General features: G+C 34.1%; 1 protein-coding gene across 1 annotated transcript; it reads left to right on the top strand.

Moving 5' to 3' along the window:
* Positions 1-1,940: 1,940 nt before the first annotated feature.
* LOC132544315 (ras GTPase-activating protein 3-like) lies at positions 1,941-25,636 on the top strand. The gene is made up of 23 exons (XM_060207890.1): positions 1,941-1,986; positions 2,748-2,865; positions 3,222-3,315; positions 4,035-4,136; positions 5,456-5,532; positions 5,969-6,128; positions 6,485-6,555; positions 6,740-6,868; positions 8,372-8,522; positions 9,290-9,438; positions 9,694-9,808; positions 10,396-10,470; positions 12,290-12,413; positions 14,353-14,459; positions 15,728-15,805; positions 16,037-16,120; positions 16,714-16,793; positions 16,912-17,101; positions 17,582-17,652; positions 18,084-18,173; positions 20,860-21,014; positions 24,102-24,297; positions 25,579-25,636. The coding sequence occupies exons 1-23, from the start codon at positions 1,941-1,943 to the stop codon at positions 25,634-25,636; spliced, it is 2,520 nt and encodes an 839-aa protein (XP_060063873.1).

Below are 25,636 nucleotides of genomic sequence, written 5' to 3'. Positions count from 1 at the left end.
TAGGTGCAAACGCCGCCACCGGATCCAGTGCTATTTCATGTATCCTAGATAAATCCCAAATAAACCTCTTCGGACAATAGAATTTACTTCTAAAGTCATCTCTCGGATCAGTTGGTAGTAGCATCTAACCTGGTTTCTGTGATAGATAGCATCTATATTAACTAGACCGATAGGCATTTTCTTACCATCCACGGTATATTGATAAGTAACTCCAGATGACACCCTTATAGCTGAGCCGTTAACGTGCTACTGAAGAACTTGAATGTAGAATTATTGCGAATATACGCATTACTTTTGACTTCTAGTTGACAGTAGAATCTGAAAACCAACCAATCAATCTGCAACAAATGGCGCCTTCAAGTGATCCTGCTTTCCGCGCACAATTGTCGAATGGAATACCCTCCCTGCGGCCGTTGTAGACAGTGCTTATATAGACATCTTTGAAGATCATCTGACTCCACCTGTTCTCAAACCTCTCCTAAACTAAATTCTACCTCTGTACAAAGTTTCATTTTAAACTAATACTTTTTTTCTCTGTCTCACGCATGGTAATCTTCTTGGTAAGAAGGGCTGGAGAAACTTCAAGAAGAGTCTGATCGGAAAAATCGGGCTACAAGTGGCCATTTGTAATTTATCTTGTAAAGCATAAAATTTGCTATTGCTTAATGAAAATTGGAATATATATACATGATCAATGACGTAATAACGACACACGAATTGTCAAATTTTCGCGGCAATCTTCCCTTATATATATATTTATTCCAGTGATACACATCCAACGAATATCTGTTTGTTAGACTGATCCAGTACCAATATTGGACCATACCGTCGATATTACTTACAATATCATATACATGTATGTATATAGAGCTAGCCTATTTAAAGTTTTACATATGGCCCCTAGTTGAGTAAAGTCTATTTAGGATCAGCTCGGCAAAAATGGCCGACACATCTCGGGTATAGTTTGGATCTCTTGAGAAATGCTGAATGGATCATTCACAGTAGGTTCCCCAGGTCAGTTGCTGTTGTGTGTGTTTTTTTTTTTTTTTTTCATTTTGAGACTGACAAGGGAAAATGGTTGACAGAAGGTGATCTAGGATTTGACGGTTATATGACTGTAGCGATATAATGTAGTATTTTTCACGTTTTTTTTATGTTGGTTTCCTAAGTGACGTCACTATCAGCTACATTACACATACACATTGCTGATATTATCCGGTTTTGTTAGGACTGTTTTCCACACTGCAAATGTTTACATTTCAGGCACAAATTGGGATGGACCTGCAAACACCAAAACAAAGAAGATCAGAAAGTCCGCTCTTATTTCATAAACGAACAATCCTGATCCAACGGGTCAAATCGATAAACAAGAAAATGGAATGTAGAGGACGTCACAAACATTTATTACACAAATCAAAGTCCAGCACAGGAGTTTCGAGAAACACCCCCAGCCGGCTTAGAATCAGTTGTTCTTCCCGCTGCATTATACGGATGCAAGCTCTGGAACATTATGCTGATGAAAACCAAACTCAGACATGTGTCTCTTGACACCGAAGTGAAACATACAAGATCAGTGATGGATTAGAAACGTAATGAAATCACTGCTGAATTCAATTTTATAGTTTCTAAATTTGAGAGTGCTAAAATAGGCGGGCACTTTACATATATTATATTTGAAGCAGTATTTAAATTATTTAACATGTTGGTTACCGGTACATTTTGATGGTAACAGTTCATCCATATTTCTGAAATTGGCATAAAAAATAACATTAGAACGAATCAAAGATGATCTGAAATAAAGAAAAATATCAAATGTCTTCGATTTTTAAACATATTTTTATTCCCACTGCAATAATATCCGGGTTGTGGACAATATCCGACTTAGATTTTATAGAGACAACCAATACTTCCGCAGATTGACTAAGCGCGGAAATGGAGTAATGGCTGGCGAAGTACGGGAGGAGGAGAGCCTCCGGGTGAAAATAGGTAAATATTTTAGGACTGATGACAATTGCATGTGGTATCTTACGTTATCAAATGAGTTCATTAGTAAAAGTTCCATTAATAGATCGTCATACAATTGTGAAAAACCTAGCACTTCCGTTTCCCAGTAAAAAGTTGCCAAAATTATGTCAACACGATCGTAATGTTGATCAACATCTGGAGACTTTCGTTTAACAGGTATAACTGTATCCTTTTGAAGTTACATGGCTAATAGAGATGCATATATGGTATCTGTCTTTTTTAGCTATGTCGATCTCCTAGTCATATTTTATTACCAGGTAAATGATTAAAGCAATGTCCACATTTCCTCAGTTCCGCTAAAACAACAGTGACTAACAGTGGAGAACTAGACACTACAGTACACGCACGTTTTGTCATATGTTGTGGTAAAATAAACAAGTGCTAATCAAAATAGGACATTAAATGTTGGATATTGAAATAACTTGTTGCATAATTTCTTTTACTGCAAGGCTCCAGGAAATAAAATGACTCCATCCATTGTCATTATCTTTATCCGTCAGAATTAAAAAGTTCTGATAGTTATTGGTTCTGAGTTGAATGTAAATCTACATCTCATGAGAACAGAATATATATGTAAACCATGTAATCTTCCAACAGATGGACAACTCTACATTTTGCTGCTATAACTTGATAAGTTGTTTTTAGCATAAGTATTAACAGCAAATGAATTAATTTTTATATATATCAAAAGAAATTATACACAATTTTTTTTCTGTTTAAAGGGGAAGCTAAGAACCTACCTCCCCACACTGTCTCCAATGCTGGCCGCAACACACTGTGTACAATCAAACTTGATCGCGAAGAAATCTTCAGGACACAGATTGTAGAGAAAGATCTCAAGTAGGATTCAGATTACCCAGTGTTTCTTTAAATTTGATCTCAATGTTTACTTTTTGTTATATTTTACAGATCCACAAAAAACTTAGTACCATTTAAGCTTAATAATTCTAAATTTCTTGCAAATTTGACTTTCCTTGATTTATTACAACCTGGTAAGCCAGAACAGTTCCTGTGTTTGTTGTATCTTCTTCAGTTGTAAGATTGGTGAATTTTTAGCTTGAATGCTCTGGATTTTTGGATGTTATAACTTATGACCATTTTCTTCAGTTGTAACCTTTTTGTGTGAACACAGGCTTAACTTTTGATAAACATTTTTAAGGATACATTTTAGATTTACATTCAAATTTCTTTTCCAGTCCATTCTACGGAGAGGAGTTTTCTGGAGAGATTCCACATAAATTTCGATACCTGTCATTCTATATCTATGAAGCCAGTCAGAAAACAAACAAGGTTGGTAGTTGTTCTGTTGGCAAGGTGGACATCAGTCCTGTCTTCACATAGTAGATACATTTATGCTTTAGTTATTGATTATATACACTTTTTACTTAAATAACATAGTTACACATGATTTGTGCTTTAGTTTAAATGTGCTGTTTAATGTATTATAGGGAGGTTTGATAATTTGTTACATATATGCAAACTTGAGAGAGGATTTAGTTGTTTATAATACATGTAGTAAGATATAGTTTAGCTACAACCTGCTTTAATCAGATAATAAGTCCACCAGCAGTGTACATTTATAGTTAATCTGTAATAAGCTCATCCCAATACATTGTATCAGAGGATTTTTATGTGTTGGTCCTTTGGGCTTATTGTAGAGTATATGTCAGATTTATGTACATGTATTAGCCCTATTAGATTTCTTGTACCTTGTTTATAAGGAAATATGCCAGATGGAGGGGATGATGCAGGACAACATGTTTCTTACAGTCCTGATCATGAGGGAAATATATATATGTGGGTGAATATTTTAATTACTAGGCATAGACTTATTCAATATTGCCTGATAAAACAAGGTTTTTCTATGAATACAAGAGCAATTAAACCAGAGATGCTTATATATTTGCAAAACCTATATGATAAGTACATTTCTGTTTTAATAAGGGATATAGCATAGTTACCATCTCCTAAAGCATTGCATCTTTTTTAACAAAAACTTTTGTTTTCAGGTTTTAGGGAAAGTTTCTCTGCGGAGACAAGAACTGTATAAATACCACGGAAAGGATCACTGGTTTCCTCTAGTTCCAGCTGATGCTGATTCAGAAGTGCTGGTAAATATAATTTAAGTAGCAATTCTAAAACAAAACATAATATTCCAGACCTTAATGATAGGCTGCTTTTGGGTAACCCAGTTGAAACGGTTCAGGTGGTCTGGAATGATTCCACTAAACACGGAACGCACATGTACCAAATGTTGGACCTGATATATGTAAAGCTCAAAATGCACAGTTTCAGAATTCCCTGTCAAACATAAAACAATTAATTGAAATTAAGATATCATCCTTTTCTCTCATACTTAATAGCACAATGCTTTTTGAAAATATCTGAATGCACTGACCCTACTGTATGATGAAATTCTGAAAACTAATCCTACTCAGCAAGTTATTTTCGGACAGGCACAGCTGGACCAATCAATCTGCACATATCAAATATTCTGCAGTTCAGCCTTGGTCCCAATCTGTTCCTGACATTTTTGTTGCAGGTTTAACCGGTCCAACTGTTTACGCTAAACTGACCATATTTTATCCCATAGTAATAACCCACCATCCCGTATTGATATAACACCTCTATATGATAGTAATACACATGTAATATGCTTTACTTAACTTGTTAATAATTGCCCAATCTTTGATTGATCACTTTGAGGTGATTACCCAAATTTCTCCAAACATCAAACACGATGAAACGTTCCATGCCCAAAAGTACATCCCTTAACAAATATTTCAAAGCTTTCCACCCCCATATTTTAGCATATGAAACTACAATATAGATTTGACTAAGAGGTTTATTCCAATACAAGTCAATTGAATGACTCTGAGAGTTCATTGAAACTATTATTAATGCACAGGAAGATAACAAAATTTTTGTATTAGGTGCAAAATATACACATCTTTTATTTTGGACTGTGTCCTGATGACAGCCAGCATAAGATTGAGAAATGTCAGCAACCAGTTGCAGAAGAAAATAGAAAATACTGTTTGGAAACCTGGATTCAGGTGTTGCTCTTCTTCTTTCTTGTTTACTTTGTGTGTACCACAAGGTACCCTGAAACCTAGGAGATGAACTACAACACACATGTCTTGGTAGGACATATATAGTAGCACATATAGTCACCACATTGTCTGTCCAGCCATCTGACAGTTTGTCATAATTTTGTCCGGAGCATAACACAAAAACTATAAGAGATATTAACATGAAACTTCATAAATAAATAGATCTCAATAAGGAGAAGTGCAATGTACAAGAACCATAACTCTCCTATAATCTAGTGTTGGACCATCTACATTATATGTACATACATGTATGTCATTATATTGTATTAACATGTTATTCAAATGTATTGCACAATGTATTTTTGTCTTTCTTTCAGGGCAAGGTTCATTTGGAGATTAAATTTGATGAATTTCTTTGTACAGATTCAGAACCAACACAAGGACTATCCATCAGGTAAACCTATATGTACATAGCTATCTGCCAATACGTTTGCGATTCAACAATGTTTAAGTTTTCTCTTCGACAAAAAATGAAATATTGCATCCTGCATCCTTTCCTGATCAGTTTGGAAATGGATAAATATGAATAAGGGGATAACCTTTTGTGTTTTGAAATTTATTGCTGTATATTATGATCAGGGTTACTATTGTTCCTGGGGTCATTTTCCTGGTGTGTTAGGGTTACATTAACAATCATTAGCAATTGCCCTTAAGGTAAAATAAGCAAATGAAAAATCTGCAGATGGTATATCATCAATGTGCTGTTGCAAATTTTATTGATGCTAAAGGGTGCTGTATATGTTAGAAAGGTCCTGTATATATGATATGCAATAAAATACCTTGGTCAAAAAATCATATTGTATAAGTATGACCATGTATTTATATTAAAGGGTCGTAGAGTGCAGTGACCTAACTGTTGTCAATGGAGCATGTAATCCATATGCAGTTGTGACATTGAACTACAAAGCAAGACACAAACAGGAAATCAAGCGAACAAATGTGCGGAAAAAAACCATTTGTCCTCATTTTGATGAAACCTTTTTCTTTTTGGTAAGTCTAGTACATGTACAAGTGTATGGTGTGCTGATTTGTTTTTTTTTCCATTTTGTAATGCATGTCTAGAGTCTTCCTGTATCAGTTTGATGGTTTTGGTAAGGAATACTTTTCCCAGTATACCACAGTGCATAGTATTTGAACCTAGTAAAATTGTGACCTTTTGTTGAACACTAAAAGTAACCTTTTAAAGATGAAATTTGACATCAACAACACCAAGTTATTAATTGTGTATTCCTGTAAAAATTGAAGTAATAGGGAAAGGAGGTTTCATTTACCAATTCAAAGAATTTTTTTATCAAATGAGGGGCAAATTTAATGATAAGAAGTAACCCTCTGTTTCTGTATTACAGTTAGAAAACAAAGGTCAGAACCATGACCGGAACAACTATAACATAGAGCATGCGTTCAAAGCCTATGTAAGGTAAGTCACACATGGAAGTTAGTGACCCAAACTTTACCATTATGTGGTTTTTAAGGGGAAATTGTGAAAATTCCGCATCAGTTAAAAGGATTTAATTTGCATCAGAAAAATGGATTTGTGTTGTTGATTATGTTCTGTCTATGGTACCTAATGCAGAATTTTTTTGATACTTGACATGTTCCAGTGTATCCCTCTGGCATGATGATTCACTGGTTTCACGTGAGGTCCTGGGAGGAATGTTTCCAGGTTCATTTCTGGGTGAGGTGAAGATCCCTCTTCATAACCTCACTACAGGTACTTCACACAAGGCCTGGTAAGTCATTTCAAAACACTGGTGTTTTCTGTGACCTTTCAGATTTTACTCTTAACATTGTAATAGATTTAGGTTATTTTACATGTAATAGACTGTTCTTTTGTTCAGTAATAGACTGTTCTTTCGTTCAGTAATAGACTGTTCTTTCGTTCAGTAATAGACTGTTCTTTTGTTCAGTAACAGACTGTTCTTTTGTTCAGTAACAGACTGTTCCTTTGTTCAGTAATAGACTGTTCTTTCGTTCAGTAATAGACTGTTCTTTCGTTCAGTAATAGACTGTTCTTTTGTTCAGTAACAGACTGTTCTTTTGTTCAGTAATAGACTGTTCTTTCGTTCAGTAATAGACTGTTCTTTTGTTCAGTAACAGACTGTTCTTTTGTTCAGTAACAGACTGTTCTTTTGTTCAGTAATAGACTGTTCTTTTGTTCAGTAACAGACTGTTCTTTTGTTCAGTAATAGACTGTTCTTTTGTTCAGTAATAGACTGTTCTTTTGTTCAGTAACAGACTGTTCTTTTGTTCAGTAATAGACTGTTCTTTTGTTCAGTAACAGACTGTTCTTTTGTTCAGTAATAGACTGTTCTTTTGTTCAGTAACAGACTGTTCTTTTGTTCAGTAATAGACTGTTCTTTTGTTCAGTAACAGACTGTTCTTTTGTTCAGTAATAGACTGTTCTTTTGTTCAGTAACAGACTGTTCTTTTGTTCAGTAACAGACTGTTCTTTTGTTCAGTAACAGACTGTTCTTTTGTTCAGTAATAGACTGTTCTTTTGTTCAGTAATAGACTGTTCTTTTGTTCAGTAACAGACTGTTCTTTTGTTCAGTAATAGACTGTTCTTTTGTTCAGATTAACAAATTAGGATAATTTAGAAAACTATCTTGATTGTAACACTAACTAAAGGTCCTGTATATATGATATGCAATAAAATACCTTGGTCAAAAAATCATATTGTATAAGTATGACCATGTTTTTATATTAAAGGGTCGTAGAGTGCAGTGTAGGTTTACAAGTTTTTGTGTATGGAATGACCAAGTCTTTCATCCATCAGGCACCTATGCTCTCTTAAAAACTCTAAAAGTCTAGTCAAATGACCTTTACTTCTCTTTCAAGATCACAAACCGAAACTTTCGATGGCATTTAGATATGAAAATAAATCATTTTTCAAAAATAATTGTATTTATATTTGAGATGTTAATAGTTAAGGTCTGTTTGAATCACTGCCTATATTTAAATCTTTATCAATAACAGTCATAGATACATGTTTAAGAAATGTGTTTTTTAACAACAGATAGTAAAAGAAATACAAATCCATATTTTAATGAAGATTAGAAATTTTAATAAAAAATTTAATCAGAGATTTTATTAATCCCACACCTACAAAATGTGGGGTTATCATCAATTCCACATGACTTCAGTAATTGATAGAGTGATTTCAATTCTGTATAAAAAAAATAGAAAAAAATACTCAGAACTTCCTAGTATTTCACTGGCTCTGTTTGTTACAGGTACTGCCTTGGAAGCCGAGAGGGCTGGAAACAGTCCCATCAGGACCTCGGAGCACTCCGCCTCAAAATCTCCTATACCTCAGAACATGTGTTCAAATCCGAGTATTATAATGATCTCAGGGAGCTTCTCCTGCAGTCTGTGCATACTGAGGTGAGACCCCAGCTCCTTTAAAATGGCAGTCCTTTTCTGTAAAGTAGCATGATAACCATCTACAAATTTAATCCAACCTCTCTCCTTGTAAAATAAAACACATAGGATATAGTAATGAATATAAAATACCAAGAAATCTAGATAGCTAAGATCATAGAGAACAAAATCTAGGATTTCATTGTTCTCATGATCAAATATAATCACTAAATGTTAGGAATAAAAGGAATTGAAATGACCTCAATCTACATTATGACTTGTATAAAAAAAGTTCTTGGTAAAAGATAATTTTATAGCACAGAAATGTGTTTTGGTACATAAGAATAGCTAGAGTAATATGTTATCTAGCAGTTATCATAATTTGGGAATTTCATAGTGAGACAAAATAAACTATACTCAAATGAAAATAGAATTTAAATTTGGTAATCTGCTTAAAATCTTGACGATAGTTGATATTGGGAGTTATCCCTGTTTAAGGGGTAAATTATGTGTACTTGTAGGAATTCTTCACAAGTGAAGCAAGAACTGTTTAAAATCATAAAATTGCAATCAAGAGATTTGGCTAGTTTAGAATTCTAGTGGATATACTCAGTAATATGTATACTAGTTTAGAATTCTAGTGGATATACTCAGTAAAGTGTATACTAGTTTAGAAGCTTGGCATTTCTCACGACTTTACTGTTGATACCAGAACCTTGGCTATTAAAGATATACGTGTCATGCTGATGAGTTTTGTTGTAGATTTAGAAACTGATTGTTTTCTCTTGTAGCCGGTATCATCTAGTGCAGCTGCTATTCTTGGTGATGTAGTTGAATGTAGACAGGATGCTGCACAACCAATCATGAAGATATTTCTCCACCATAAAAAATTAGTCCCATTTGTGAAGGCCTTAGCAAGAGCAGAAATCAAACGAACTTCGTAAGCATTCTATAATAGAATATTATTTCTGTATTCTGTCTTGTCATAATGCAGGGTTATCTTCTCTTGTCAGCAGGTATTGATTGTTACATCATTAGAGAAAATTAGATCATTTAGTTACTCTCACAAAGAAATGACGTTACAATCTTGCATTGTTTCTAGTTTGTAAAAAGTATTGATTTTCCTGTTTTAAATCATGTTTGATGTCTTTCTAGTAGCTCTACAGTGTTTGAGTAACTGATATAAATATTACAGGGACCCTAACACAGTTTTCCGGGGTAATACCCTGATTACCAAGGTGATAGATGAACTGATGAAGCTAGTGGGATTACCATGTCTGCATGAAGCCATCAAAGCAACGGTTGATGAAGTGAGTGACACCTGTAATTAGAATACTAGTCCTGTATTGATAATGTAAAAGTTATGTAAGCAAAACTTTTTGTGAGTATGAATCCTATTTATCTGCTGCGATGAATATATGACAGAGGGGATATAGATTACACATGTATATATACATTTAAAACAAATATCCAAGTCAGAGCTCCAGTGGTTTCATTTCTAAAGGAATTTTGATCAAACATTGGGTAATGGAATATTACATCTCAGAGGAGTTTGAGTTATAGGATTGTGGAATTAAGGTCACTGTTACTATTTTAAGAAAATCCTTGTCAACAGTCTTCATGCCTTTAGGGATTTTGATCAAACTGCAGACAATCAGTCGTCTCCTTTATTGCAGTTAAGTCAAGGTGAACTGTGAGGGAATTTGTGTGGTTTAAGATGCCACATTATAAAAATTTACAGTGATTTCTCGTCAAAGCCTAGTTCTTTCCTTCTGAATATAAAGCAGAATAATGGATTTGCTTTGACAATTGTTGTTATGGTGCCCAATTAAAACTAGATTTTTAATGATATGGAAAAGTTTGGAGATGTTAATGTATATAAATGTTTTTTTTGTAGATTTGCACAGAACACCTGTCTTGTGAAATTGACCCAGCTCGAATTAAGGACGGAGAGAACATTTCTGACAATATGGTGGGTAGTAAAAACTAGCAATTACCTTGAAATCGGTCGTTTTCTTCTATCAATAAAGTGGGTAGATGTCACCAGAGAGTCTGAGTAAGTCAGGTGATGTGACAACCGTGGCGTATAGATTATACATGATTGTGTAAATCAACATCTTATTTACTTTTCATGTATTATCCTGTGTCTACTGGGATACCTTCCTGATAAAGTAAGATTTGACAGTGCTTAAGGTTTTTTTCTCGTCTCTCTGGGTTTTTTGTCAGCTGTTACTTTTACTGCTTTAGTTTTATTAGCTTACCTGATCCAAAGGTGAACTATGTGAACAAAGAGATGACCTTGACTCATACCTGAAGTCACAGGGATCAAATAGGTTAAAACTGCAAACAACTCTTTCTGAATAAGTGTCAAGAAATATTACAGTTGGCTGGCACGCCTGGGTTGAAGTATGACAAAGTTTGCATAAATACATTACCTTGATCTGTTTTCAAAGTCACAGGCGTCAAACAGTTTCAAACATTTAAAGAGCCAGACCCACTCCGTTATAGATATTTTTTCATATTTTATTGACTTGAAATGTTGTATACTAATAGATAATATATAAATAAAGACTTGTATAAAGTTTCGAACTTGAAATTGAAAGGGTACCGGAGATATCGGTGCCGGAATTAGTCTCATTAATCAACACCAGGATATGAATATTGATGAGGAAAAGTCACGTGATACATTCAGACGTGGTCAGAACCAAAATAAAAATGGAGGAAGAGGTGAGTAGTACATCCATGTGACATCGCTTGTAAAGAGATTTTACCGATAAATGCAAACTCTATATATCATGTATGGAAGTCATCTTAAGTATGTATTGATCACATCTTTCAATGCTTAGATATGACACAAAAACATGCAGATTACGAGAAAAACTACAATTAATTGCAAAGAGGCCCTCAAATGATATGGTAACAAACATATAGAACATAGCGAAATGGATCTATCTAAAGCGAATATTCGATGATAAGAGTATTTATGAATATGATTTTAGAGTGATACTACACGAGAGAGCCAAACAATGAGCGATACAGTGTATGAACCAGCCATCTTCCTTCTTTTTCGCCTCAGAGTCCGTCAAAACGTGTTCTTCCCTCGCACACTTTCTGTCATGTTGGAAGACAGCAGATTTATTTACAGTTCTTTGGGCATGCGTCAGAGGGCAGGACTTCCCGCATAATTACGAATTAGCACTGAGTCATTTTGAATTTTTTTTTTAAACTGTTTATTACGCTAGATTGGTAGCAATTACTTTTAAATTGCGGTATTAGAGGGTTAATCAGAACTTTTGCTACCCGAGAAAAATAGAAAATCATGAATTTTTTTTTAATTAAAATAATATAGGTCGAGGAGTGGGTCTGGCTCTTTAAATGTCTTCTTATGATTAGCCGAAAGGTCTAGAATCATGGTCACAGGTCAAACAGGTTCAAAATCTTTCTTCTGTTTTCTTCTGAATAAATTAAATGTCTATACTAATGATATTTATGGGGTAGAATCCTTGAATGAAACCTGAGAACATTTATAAAAAATGACCTAAAGATGTATAAAATGATTATGGTGTGGTATGTAGTTATGCTTGTGAAAAGTATTCATTACTTGCTCATCGGGCGTCTTATATTCATAAGTCATAAATGAACATGTGAAAATAAATTTATATATTTTTGAAGTATGCAACTTATTTTTGAAAAAAATTTACATATGTTGATGAAAGTTATGAAGTTTTTAAACTTTTTATTGATTTTTGTTATTGTAAATCAAACAATAGTTATCTTCTTTTTTTTTTCAGAAAAATTTAAAACGTTATGTTGAACAAGTTTTCCAGAATATTGTCCACTCTGGTTTGACATGTCCAACTATCATATGTGAAGTGTTTTTTGCTCTGAAAGAGGCAGCTCAAGAATATTTCCCAGGTAAAATATTGCACATCATTATGTCACCATTATTTCCAGGAGAATCTGTTATCACATTGTATACAAAGAACATTTTATTCACTTTGATGGGAGTAAAACAAATCTGTTTGTATATATAAAATGTCACATTCATGTTGCTTTGTAAATCATTTATATATGGCACACCATGATATCCAGGTAAATTATCCCATTTTATATATATGTAAATAAATAAATGGAACACAACTTGATAGAAATGATATTTTTGCCAGATATAATCATCAGAATTCTATACATATAATAACTCTAAGTACAGCATGTGTGTTGCTTGTCACAGCTCATTAAATATTTTCCTAGTAAAACTCCACACTTGTCTTTGATCACAGCTCACAATTCTTTGCTAGCACATGTACACCTATTTCATTTCATATTTGATTGATATTTTGCAGGCTAAACACCACACTTTCCACAGCTCACTGATATTTTCAGAGTTAAACACATGACAGCTCACTGATATTTTCCAGGTAAAACACATGATAGCTCACTGATATTTTCCAGGTAAAACACATGATAGCTCACTGATATTTTCCAGGTAAACGCATGACAGGTCACTGGTATTTTCCAGGTAAAACACATGACAGCTCACTGGTATTTTTCAGGTAAAACACATGACAGCTCACTGATATTTTCTAGTTGAAACACACGACAGCTCACTGATATTTTCCAGGTGAACACATGACAGCTCACTGATATTTTCAAGGTAAAACACATGACAGCTCACTGATATTTTTTAGGTAATACACATGACAGCTCACTGATATTTTCCAGGTAAAACACATGATAGCTCACTGATATTTTCCAGGTAAACGCATGACAGGTCACTGGTATTTTCCAGGTAAAACACATGACAGCTCACTGGTATTTTTCAGGTAAAACACATGACAGCTCACTGATATTTTCTAGTTGAAACACACGACAGCTCACTGATATTTTCCAGGTGAACACATGACAGCTCACTGATATTTTCAAGGTAAAACACATGACAGCTCACTGATATTTTTTAGGTAATACACATGACAGCTCACTGATATTTTCCAGGTAAAACACACGACAGCTCACTGATATTTTCCAGGTAAAATACATGATAGCTCACTGATATTTTCCAGGTAAAACACATGACAGCTCACAGATATTTTCCAGGTAAAATACATGATAGCTCACTGATATTTTCCAGGTAAAACACATGACAGCTCACTGATATTTTCCAGGTAAAATACATGATAGCTCACTGATATTTTCCAGGTAAAACACATGACAGCTCACTGATATTTTCCAGGTAAAACACATGACAGCTCACTGATATTTTCCAGGTAAAATACATGATAGCTCACTGATATTTTCCAGGTAAAACACATGACAGCTCACAGATATTTTCCAGGTAAAATACATGATAGCTCACTGATATTTTCCAGGTAAAACACATGACAGCTCACTGATATTTTCCAGGTAAAATACATGATAGCTCACTGATATTTTCCAGGTAAAACACATGATAGCTCACTGATATTTTCCAGGTAAAACACATGATAGCTCACTGATATTTTCCAGGTAAAATACATGATAGCTCACTGATATTTTCCAGGTTAAACACATGACAGGTCACTGGTATTTTCCAGGTAAACACATGACAGCTCATTGATATTTTCCAGGTGAACTCATGACAGCTCACTGATATTTTCCAGGTGCTATTATGTTTTTCAAAATTTTGACAAAAAATTAGGTACACAACTGCATCCACAGTTGCTTAGGCACACAAAAAATACTTTCATACACCTAACTGACATACACACTTGTACTAGCACATTTTCCTCTTGAAACAAAATTTACTGAGAATATTTACATACATAGCAAACAGCAATCTGTAGACAACTGACCATACGGAATGATTTGATCACTACAGATAACCCACAGGTACGGTACCAGGTAGTAAGTGGCTTCATTTTCCTGCGTTTCTTTGCTCCTGCCATCCTTGGACCACGATTGTTCGACCTGAGGACAGATACGCAGGTTTGTAGTTTGATTTGGTTTTTTTATTATTCTGTGTGTTTAAGTGGTGGCTACCTCACTGGACAAATAACAGGTGCCAACCACATGCCTTTCAGAGTAATTTTGATAGAAGGACACAACCACTATAGTTAAAGACAGTCCATTTATCACCTTCCATAAAAACCCAAACTCCTCGAAGTAAGGAATGTTAAACTACATGCTTCAGATCTTCACCTGAGGCTGGAAAACCTGAAGTTCTAGCACCTTTGTTATGGTGACCTAGTTTGTACAAAGGTCTAGATCTTTATGAACAATATCCAGTCATGTCTAGAGGTACTATATGATGGTCGACTGGTCATCTGGTGCTATACACTAAATAGGTTGTAACACCCGTTGATTCACTGACCACAGTGGTCAAGGTTGTTATGGTAAATAAATAAATATGCATTAGAAACACACACAAGAGACTCTATTGACTATTGTTAACATCTTAAGGATATCGCATGCAAAGTGTGTCTCACAAGAACTCCATTGTGGAGTATGAGTTATGTCCCTTTGTCAGCAGGACTAGAATACTGGGTTTTATTTACATACTGGTCATAGGGAATCATCTCTACAACAAATTCAGATGGGTATAAAAATATGTGAAGGCAAGCATGATTCTAAAGCCCAGAAGGCAAAATAGAAGCATTTAAAAAAGAGTCCTGTCTGTTTAGCTGCATGTATCTGATCTTTTCAAGGATTAGGCCATACAGAAGTATGGGCAATGTATATTTGTATCCTTTAATAAAATCATTTATGAAGACAAGGCTGATCTAGTACATCATCTGGAAATCTGAAGGTATGCAGGGTGATTGATGGGAAATGTTTCAACATGTACACATAGGAATCCATCACATCAAGTGCTGGGTCTTGGCTTGTAGATTTAATAGTAAGTCAGACGGTTTTGTCATCTTGTGTAGCTTCTTGTCCGAAAAAGAGGCTGAAACTGGTTTACTTTCTAATAAATTTATGACCCTGGACCTAGCACCTGTTGTGACAGATTCCTTTTATAAATGAAATAAAAATCAATCTACAGGCAACCAATAAAACCAAATGCAGCACTCTTTATAAAAAAAAGTAACCTAATTTGGGATTTGAAATTTGAATTGGATGTTTACTTACTGTTTTACTGTTATTAAACATTTAAAAGGTAATTGAAACCATCAATATATTATTTCCTTAAGTTCAGTTGCTTTCAAAATCTATACGTATATATTGACATATTTCTAAAAATGATTTTGTTTCAGGATGTGTGTGTGAATCGTACTCTGACACTTGTGTCGAAAGCCTTGCAGGGCCTGGGTAATCTAGTCAGTTCTAAGTCAGTAAGTTACAATAGTTTCTTGTACTCCAGATTTTTTCATCATTCGTTTGCTTCTCTGTTGTATTTTTGTGGATCGGTCATGTAACTAGAGTTTATTTTATTAGTCTGAAACTTTACTCTGGCACTGATAATTTTTTAATTGGTCTTGACATTGATAATAGAACTCTTTGCTTAAAAACTTTTAAATAATCAATTATTTCCAGCACTTCTAACCATTAACATTATTTTCTAGCTATCCTTTGGTCTGAAGGAGGAGTACATGGTTCCTTTATTCAAGTCCTTCAACGATTCTGAACATATAAATGGCATCAGAATGGTATGTAGATACAACATAGAAAAATTGGAAACATCATATCATTGTCTCTGTTTAAATTGATGTTTTTGCATTGCACCATTGTATCATGTAGTAACTTCTTGACTATCAGGGTGACTATTTACAGAATGAAATAGGTTGATAAATGTACATGAACCATCAAAGTGGATGATTACAAGTTTATTGTATGTTGTATATACAATACCATAAACATAGCAACAATAATCTTCATATAGATCTCAGTGTTGCATAGACAAATAAACAAGTCTTTGCGTATGCATTTTTATGTTAATAAATAGGTGAAAGAGTGTTGTATATGTTAATAAATAGGTCAAAGAGTCTGTAGTATATGTTAAACTCATGTATACAAAGTCAACAAAGAAATTACCAACATTGATAACAGAATCTTAATTCCAAATTCCAGCACCAATTTGATGAAACTTTACCAAAATGTGAACAAAAGAAAGATTTCCATAAAAACTCCTGAAAAAAAGTTCCATGGTTATATCTATTGTAGACAAGTTTACTGTGATATTGAAGCCATATCGTAAAAGGTATTGATACATATAAAATATTACGTGTTCTATCTATTGTAGTATCTGGATATAATATCTTCAGCTGCACGAGCTCATACAAAAAGTGTCGTCATAGAGGCCCCAATCGTGCTGAAAGAAGGGTAAGTCTGTGGTATGGTAATCCCAAACATTGATCAGTGTTACGACCCCTTTAAAGTGTTGGAAGCTGTGATAGGTTCCTTTGGTCCATTGTCAACTAGATATACAATATCTTTTCAGATTTCTTATCAAACGTGCTCAGGGAAGAAAAAAGTTTGGTGTGAAGAATTTCAAACGACGTTATTTCTGTTTGACCAATCAGCACTTCTATTACTCAAAAATTCGGGACGATCCACCCTTGTGTGTGATACCTATTGAAGATATTCTTGCTGTGGAAAAGCTTCAAGAGGAATCCTTCAAAATGAAATATGTAAGTCTGAGATACAATGAAGTGGCTCTGATATTTTGGATTTTATATCTGGCTTGTTTGGTAGACAGAGTTTTGTTTTAACTGTTATTTTGGCCACATTTTTAGGTTATTTGAGTCTTAAATTACTTCTACACTGCTGTCTCCAAAGCTGCAGAGCCTAGAATCCTTAAAGTTTGTGGTATGGTAGGCTTTTAAGATTGTTGAAGTAGTTATTTAGAACTAATGTCAAGATTACAAGTTCAATCATGCTGAATACTTCATTTTACTGCTCAAGAATTTCTTTTACAAATGCTTTTGAATAATGAGACACAGTGACAATAGTTCATTTGTATCTGGTCTTGCTATGTGGTAGAATGATATGACAGTGACTTTCAAGACAACATATCTGCCCTTGTTCAACCACAGATAAATAGATATGTAGATATCCAAGACACTTACTGTTCTCCACTTATAGCAGTTCAATTTTGTTTTTATTTGTAGATGTTTCAGGTGGTACAGCCACAAAGAGCTCTCTATATACAGGCCACCAACTGTGTTGAAGAAAAAGAATGGTATGTAATGCACAAAATGTTACTCCAATAAGAAATCAAATTGCTCTTATATAGACAGATGGCACATTTGACCAGGGCCTTTTCCTTTTATCAGTTTCACCATTGAGACCAGGATTGTTTGTAGGATAGACACACTAATCTTACTTTGCTTTCTAATTAGCGTTCATAAAAACTTTCAAGGCCAATTTAATGTAACATTTAGAATGCCTACAAACTTGTTTGTATAAATGTGCAAGACCAATTTGTCCAAATGGATTGTTGAATTATTACACAGATGAATGATTAAATGTAAATGAATTGTCAAAATATTACACACATTGATTTTAGTGTTATAAAGACATAGGTAAAAACGTAAGAACTATGTACACTGTAGCAGTAAAGCTGTTTTGTGTGAACATTTTGTTTAGCAGACAAACTCTTGTACTTTTTAGGTTGGACATTCTGACAAAAGTTTGTCACACCAACAGGAACCGATTAAAGGTGTTTCATCCTGCTGCTTTTATCAATGGTCACTGGCTGTGGTAAGTTATAATACACACGATATAAAGAGAATACCACACCTGTTCTTGTTGATGAGTGCATCAAGATTTTTTTTTAGCCCTAACCCCAACACCAGTTTTTGTCACCTGTTATTGTTAAGGGTTGTATTCAACTGTTTTCAACTGTTTATGCTTTAAGCCAATTCTAAAAAATATGTTTTTGCTTCCCAAAAATTTTCAGGGAAGCATATAGTGGCTAACCTGGTGTGTACATTGGTTGTAATAAATCGATGTGTAGTATACCAAATTCAGGACCCGCAATCCTTCAATTACAGAATTATTGCCCTTTCTTAAAGATATATTGTCAAGAGCATAACTTTGCTTCCATTTAAGGTAGGATAATGAAAATTCATATATACATTTGTCATAAAAATGTGAAGTGTACGAATGTAAGTGCCAGCAACCCCTTAATAAAAGAGTTATTGCCCTTGCTTAAAATTTTGTACGGAGCATTACTTTGCCTGTATTTAAACTAGGATATTGAAATGATACATCAGTCATACAATAGCAAAGTGCATTTGTGCAAAGTCTGGGCCCATGACCCTTCAGTACAGAGTTAGTGCACTTTGTAAACATTTTGTGTCATGAGCATATCTTTGCTTGTATTAAAACATTGGTCATACTAAGAGAAAGTGAAGTACACCAAATTCATGGCCTACAATCCCTTAATTACAGAATTTTGGCTCTTTGTTTAAATTTTGTGTCCAATAAAGTTGTATTTGGGGAGCAATCGTTAGTTTCACAGATACTTTTGTTGTCATTGTTTGTTTATTGGTGTGTTTTCACTTGTTTACACCTTATGTATGATTTTTAAACCTGTGTCAATGTTTCTACTAGTGTTGATGTTTCTAGTGTCAATGTTTCTAATAGTGTCAATGTTTCTACTAGTGTCGATGTTTCTACTAGTGTCATTGTTTCTACTAGTGTCGATGTTTCTACTAGTGTCATTGTTTCTACTAGTGTTGATGTTTCTAGTGTCAATGTTTCTACTAGTGTTGATGTTTCTACTAGTGTCGATGTTTCTACTAGTGTCATTGTTTCTACTAGTGTTGATGTTTCTACTAGCATTGTTTCTACTAGTGTTGATGTTTCTACTAGTGTCAATGTTTCTACTAGTGTTGATGTTTCTACTAGCGTTGTTTCTACTAGTGTTGATGTTTCTACTAGCGTTGTTTCTACTAGTGTCAATGTTTTTACTAGTGTTGATGTTTCTACTAGCGTTGTTTCTACTAGTGTTGATGTTTCTACTAGCGTTGTTTCTACTAGTGTCGATGTTTCTACTAGTGTCATTGTTTCTACTAGTGTTGATGTTTCTACTAGCGTTGTTTCTACTAGTGTCAATGTTTCTACTAGTGTCGATGTTTCTACTAGTGTCATTGTTTCTACTAGTGTCATTGTTTCTACTAGTGTTGATGTTTCTACTAGTGTCATTGTTTCTACTAGTGTTGATGTTTCTACTAGCGTTGTTTCTACTAGTGTCGATGTTTCTACTAGTGTCATTGTTTCTACTAGTGTTGATGTTTCGATGTTTCTACTAGTGTCATTGTTTCTACTAGCGTCGATGTTTCTACTAGTGTCGATGTTTCTACTAGTGTCATTGTTTCTACTAGTGTTGATGTTTCTAGTGTCAATGTTTCTACTAGTGTTGATGTTTCTACTAGTGTTGATGTTTCTACTAGTGTCATTGTTTCTACTAGTGTCATTGTTTCTACTAGTGTCAATGTTTCTACTAGTGTTGATGTTTCTACTAGTGTTGATGTTTCTACTAGTGTCAATGTTTCTACTAGTGTCATTGTTTCTACTAGTGTCAATGTTTCTACTAGTGTCATTGTTTCTACTAGTGTTGATGTTTCTACTAGCATTGTTTCTACTAGTGTTGATGTTTCTACTAGCGTTGTTTCTACTAGTGTCATTGTTTCTACTAGTGTCGATGTTTCTACTAGCGTTGTTTCTACTAGTGTCAATGTTTCTACTAGTGTTGATGTTTCTACTAGCGTTGTTTCTACTAGTGTCATTGTTTCTACTAGTGTCATTGTTTCTACTAGTGTTGATGTTTCTACTAGTGTCATTGTTTCTACTAGTGTCAATGTTTCTACTAGTGTTGATGTTTCTACTAGTGTCGATGTTTCTACTAGTGTCATTGTTTCTACTAGTGTCGATGTTTCTACTAGTGTCATTGTTTCTACTAGTGTCGATGTTTCTACTAGTGTTGATGTTTCTACTAGTGTCGATGTTTCTACTAGTGTTGATGTTTCTACTAGTGTCATTGTTTCTACTAGTGTCGATGTTTCTACTAGTGTCATTGTTTCTACTAGTGTTGATGTTTCTACTAGCATTGTTTCTACTAGTGTTGATGTTTCTACAAGCGTTGTTTCTACTAGTGTCATTGTTTCTACTAGTGTCAATGTTTCTACTAGTGTCATTGTTTCTACTAGCGTTGTTTCTACTAGTGTCATTGTTTCTACTAGTGTCGATGTTTCTACTAGTGTCATTGTTTCTACTAGTGTTGATGTTTCTACTAGCATTGTTTCTACTAGTGTTGATGTTTCTACAAGCGTTGTTTCTACTAGTGTCATTGTTTCTACTAGTGTCAATGTTTCTACTAGTGTCATTGTTTCTACTAGCGTTGTTTCTACTAGTGTTGATGTTTGTTTTGTTTTCTTTACAGCTGTAAGGTACCAGACCAGACATCTCCTGGCTGTACTCCTGTCACAGGAGGACTATCTGTTGCAGACATACAAGTCAATATTGACTCTGACAGAGAGATGGAGAGAATACATTCCTTATATTTAAACTACATGGAAAAGCTGGAAGCTATGCAAGGTATTTATCAGTATTTGATAAGTATTTGGTGTCTTCTTTAAAAAGTTTCCCGATGTGTCCACAAATGACTTCTGAATTATCTGAATAACAGATACAATGTGATAAGGTTAGATATGTTAGATAGTACAACCTACGTGACTATTGTAAACATAGAACAATCTAACAGGCCCAAAGCTAAATCAATGGGTCAGAGTCTAAACCTACCTCAGCCGTACTTCATTTTGTGATCTTTGACATTTAAGTGACAAGACAAAATTTAAAAAAAAGTCTTCACAACAGTATGTATCAACTTAAGATCCCATTTACATATAAATCTATTGAAGTCTTCACAAACACTGTGTACCAACTTAAGCCACCATTTACATATAAATCTATTGAAGTCTTCACAAACACTGTGTACCAACTTAAGCCACCATTTACATATAAATCTATTGAAGTCTTCACAAACACTGTGTACCAACTTAAGCCACCATTTACATATAAATCTATTGAAGTCTTCACAAACACTGTGTACCAACTTAAGCCACCATTTACATATAAATCTATTGAAGTCTTCACAAACACTGTGTACCAACTTAAGCCACCATTTACATATAAATCTATTGAAGTCTTCACAAACACTGTGTACCAACTTAAGCCACCATTTACATATAAATCTATTGAAGTCTTCACAAACACTGTGTACCAACTTAAGCCACCATTTACATATAAATCTATTGAAGTCTTCACAAACACTGTGTACCAACTTAAGCCACCATTTACATATAAATCTATTGAAGTCTTCACAAACACTGTGTACCAACTTAAGCCACCATTTACATATAAATCTATTGAAGTCTTCACAAACACTGTGTACCAACTTAAGCCACCATTTACATATAAATCTATTGAAGTCTTCACAAACACTGTGTACCAACTTAAGCCACCATTTACATATAAATCTATTGAAGTCTTCACAAACACTGTGTACCAACTTAAGCCACCATTTACATATAAATCTATTGAAGTCTTCACAAACACTGTGTACCAACTTAAGCCACCATTTACATATAAATCTATTGAAGTCTTCACAAACACTGTGTACCAACTTAAGCCACCATTTACATATAAATCTATTGAAGTCTTCACAAACACTGTGTACCAACTTAAGCCACCATTTACATATAAATCTATTGAAGTCTTCACAAACACTGTGTACCAACTTAAGCCACCATTTACATATAAAATCTATTGAAGTCTTCACATACACTGTGTACCAACTTAAGCCACCATTTACATATAAATCTATTGAAGTCTTCACAAACACTGTGTACCAACTTAAGCCACCATTTACATATAAATCTATTGAAGTCTTCACAAACACTGTGTACCAACTTAAGCCACCATTTACATATAAATCTATTGAAGTCTTCACAAACACTGTGTACCAACTTAAGCCACCATTTACATATAAATCTATTGAAGTCTTCACATACACTGTGTACCAACTTAAGCCACCATTTAAATAGATGCATTTGATTGTTTTATTTATCTTCTCTCCTTAGTACAAATGTACTGGGTATCAATAAACTTAAGTTATGGAGTACACCAAACAGTCTTCTAAATTGTAGAATGAGGCCAACATGGACTCCTAAAGCATTCCAGAATCAGGATCCCTTGTGTGTTTTGAAAATTTGATTTATACCTGTTTTATTTAAAAAATCGCATCATTTAGATATTTCAGTGTGGATGTTCTTTTCTTTGATAGCTTGTCACAAAATCAAGTGATGTAAAGTCAAATATTTCGATTGGGCTCAACTATAATGGTTTTTCAAAAATATTAATTTTTCGTGGTACTTTGTACATGATATTGATGATAAATTTTACTCATAAAATCAATTAGTACTATAACCATGTTAATATTGCAATTTTGTGTCATTTCAAATCTGGACTAATGTCTGATAAACATTGTTGTTTGATTGATTGAAATTTGACCAAAGTGGAGGATATTTTCACGAGTCTAGTACCAGGTGTATGTTATTTAGTGTCAAGGTAATAAAAAAAAACCTCAGGATTGTTTTGTTACTAATGAGAATTTCCTGAATTTTGTTTTTACCACTACAAGCTTACACTGGAAGACAACTGGGTAAATGTTTTTGATGTTATATCTATTGTGTAAATGTCATTTTATGTTCATGATTTGAAGACGTGTATCATTATGTTACACGGAAGTGTTTTAGTTTATGGTACAAGGAACTACCAATATATGTTTTAGTTTATGGTACACAGAACTACCAATATATGTTTTAGTTTATGGTAATTTGGTAAAATTGTTTTCCTTCAATTTTTTTCCCTCTAGTTTTTCAAAAGCTACATTAACATGTATAACATCAATTTGCTACAATTTGTATTTGTTAAAAATCACTTTATTTCAGTTGATGGGAAGTGTTTTTATTGGGGACAGGTTCTACATCCTCAACATCTTTATCACTTCAGAATCTTTAATAGCTTCACCTTAATAAATGTTTGTATGTTGTAGTCACTTAGTATGAACATGTGCTGTGTTCTTTTTCTTCTTTTTACTGCTACAACAATATTACCTGGTAGAGATGTGTGGGTTATACTGAAACCAGCTGTCCCACCTTTGTCTGTGTTTGGAAAATTTAGCTTGACCTTAATGCTTATCTTTCAACCAGGTTATATGAAACTGATGCTAGTGATCAGAACCGTGATTTATGTTTGTTCCAATCGTTTTGTTTAGGCTACCTTGATGAAAACATTGTTGGTGTACTTGGTTTTAGTTTACCTGTGGCTTACAATTCTAGTGTGATTTTCCAGTACTTTCATTAACCAAAGGCATTGATAGCCACAGAGTTGTCTTCTCTTTGATACCCAGAAGGAAGTACTTTTTTTACATGATATAATGCAGCTTAAAAACAGGTCATCAGCTAAGAAACTTAAAATATTAAAAGCTTACGTGTAAGTTTTTTTTTAGATTGTAGAATTGAAGAAAACTTAATTATATTTTATTATATATTTTCAGCTGGTTTCTGACCATGCTTATTTTCATATTAGTCTTAAATTTCGAAGTATAACATATAATGTGAGTTGATCTTTTGTCGTCAGATGCTTGCGCCTCTCAGGAAGTTTACATGGGAGATGAGCCAGTTCACCAGCCATACATTGAGGACACACAATCCTGCTTCAAGACTCTAAATCAGGTGCTGACTTGTGTTATCAGTCTAGAACAGGAACACATGCAGTACTGTAAGCTCAAGCAACGTAATACAGTCATCGGATCCATGTGAGTATATTATGCAATTTACTTTTCTCCCTTCTCAAAAGATTGGGAATGCACAGAGAATTTTACATCCAAAAGGTGTAAGATTGATACAGTATCCATCAATACACTGTGTGATGTCTATAACAGTAGTAGAGTGGTTTATTAGTATAATAGTAATACACTTTGAAGTAGGCAAACAGGGTCGATATCCTAACCAGACATGAAAAGGAACAGAGTCAAATAAGCCTGTTAACAAGTTAGGTACTGCATGATAGTTTCCTCCCACAGTAAGAACAAGAGAAGTTGATAGAATTTGCTTCATTATACAGTCAAACCTGTCTTAAAGGGCACCTTTTTAGAAAGACCACCTGACTATAAAGACCACTTTTTTTGTTCTAAATGTAATGCAATTTATTGTAATTGAACCTCTTTATAAAGACCACCTGTGTATAAAGGCCACTTTTCTCTGCTCCTATGAGTGGCCTTTATAGACAGGTATATAATTTTATAACATAAACAGATTGATTGTAACATGTCTTTATGGGGATAGTTACAACACTGTATTTATGTATATATTTGGGATTCATGGAATTATTCTCAATGAGTGTTAGCTCATAAAAGACATGCTGAAATCACACCTCGCTAAGTCACAAAATACATTATAAAGTACATTAAATATGGCAGCTGGAGAATTCCACATATATAGTGGATTTCAGTTTTATTTGTTTCTAACTTTCTAAGACATGACATGATTAAAAGTTAACAGATTATAGATGTAAATATTAGAAAATTATCTGCGATTTTGTGTTGTTACACCCTCACATCAAGAACTAGGTCACATTACTGTAAAAAGAGGAAAGACATCACCCTCTACAGACTTATACAGTTGTCACAATACTTCACATGTGTTCACAAACATTACCTCTTTTGAGAGTTGATATATCAGTCTTCTGCAGTCAAAATCTAGGTCACTGTGACTCTAAATAGAAATTGACACTTTTTGATGTCACAGTTCTTTACACATGTGTTATTACACATCTGGAGGACCTGTACATGAAACAGAACAAATCACTCTACCTTTCCTGTTCATTTATGTCAGGTACAACTTGTGGGATGCGAGGGTATTCCTAATGCTTTGTCAGATGAATAAACTATTGTCATGGTACCCTTGTCTTTAAGTCTGTAACTTGTTTTCACACTATTCCATCTTTCTCATCTGATTTATTTGTAAAGTGATGTTTATCCATCATTACATAAAATTGTATCTTGATAAATTTTGTTCTTGTTTATTTATCTTTTCAGTGATACACCAATAGGAGATGAGAGCTACTCACAATTTCCCGGAAATACTCGTTTGTGA

This window comes from Ylistrum balloti, unplaced genomic scaffold (assembly GCF_031769215.1).
Source record: "Ylistrum balloti isolate Yb309-2 unplaced genomic scaffold, AGI_CSIRO_Ybal_v1 Utg369790, whole genome shotgun sequence".
Classification (NCBI taxonomy): domain Eukaryota; kingdom Metazoa; phylum Mollusca; class Bivalvia; order Pectinida; family Pectinidae; genus Ylistrum; species Ylistrum balloti.
This window is presented reverse-complemented; position numbering and strand designations above follow the sequence as displayed.

What these genes read in the sequence shown, in the direction of transcription:
- LOC132544315 (XM_060207890.1), top strand. Translation starts at nt 1,941, where the DNA reads ATGGCTGGCGAAGTACGGGAGGAGGAGAGCCTCCGGGTGAAAATAG. An exon ending in AGCTCAAGAATATTTCCCAG is followed by an intron (nt 12,414 to 14,352) that starts GTAAAATATTGC and finishes TGATCACTACAG; the next exon opens with ATAACCCACAGGTACGGTAC. An exon ending in TGTGTTGAAGAAAAAGAATG is followed by an intron (nt 17,653 to 18,083) that starts GTATGTAATGCA and finishes TGTACTTTTTAG; the next exon opens with GTTGGACATTCTGACAAAAG.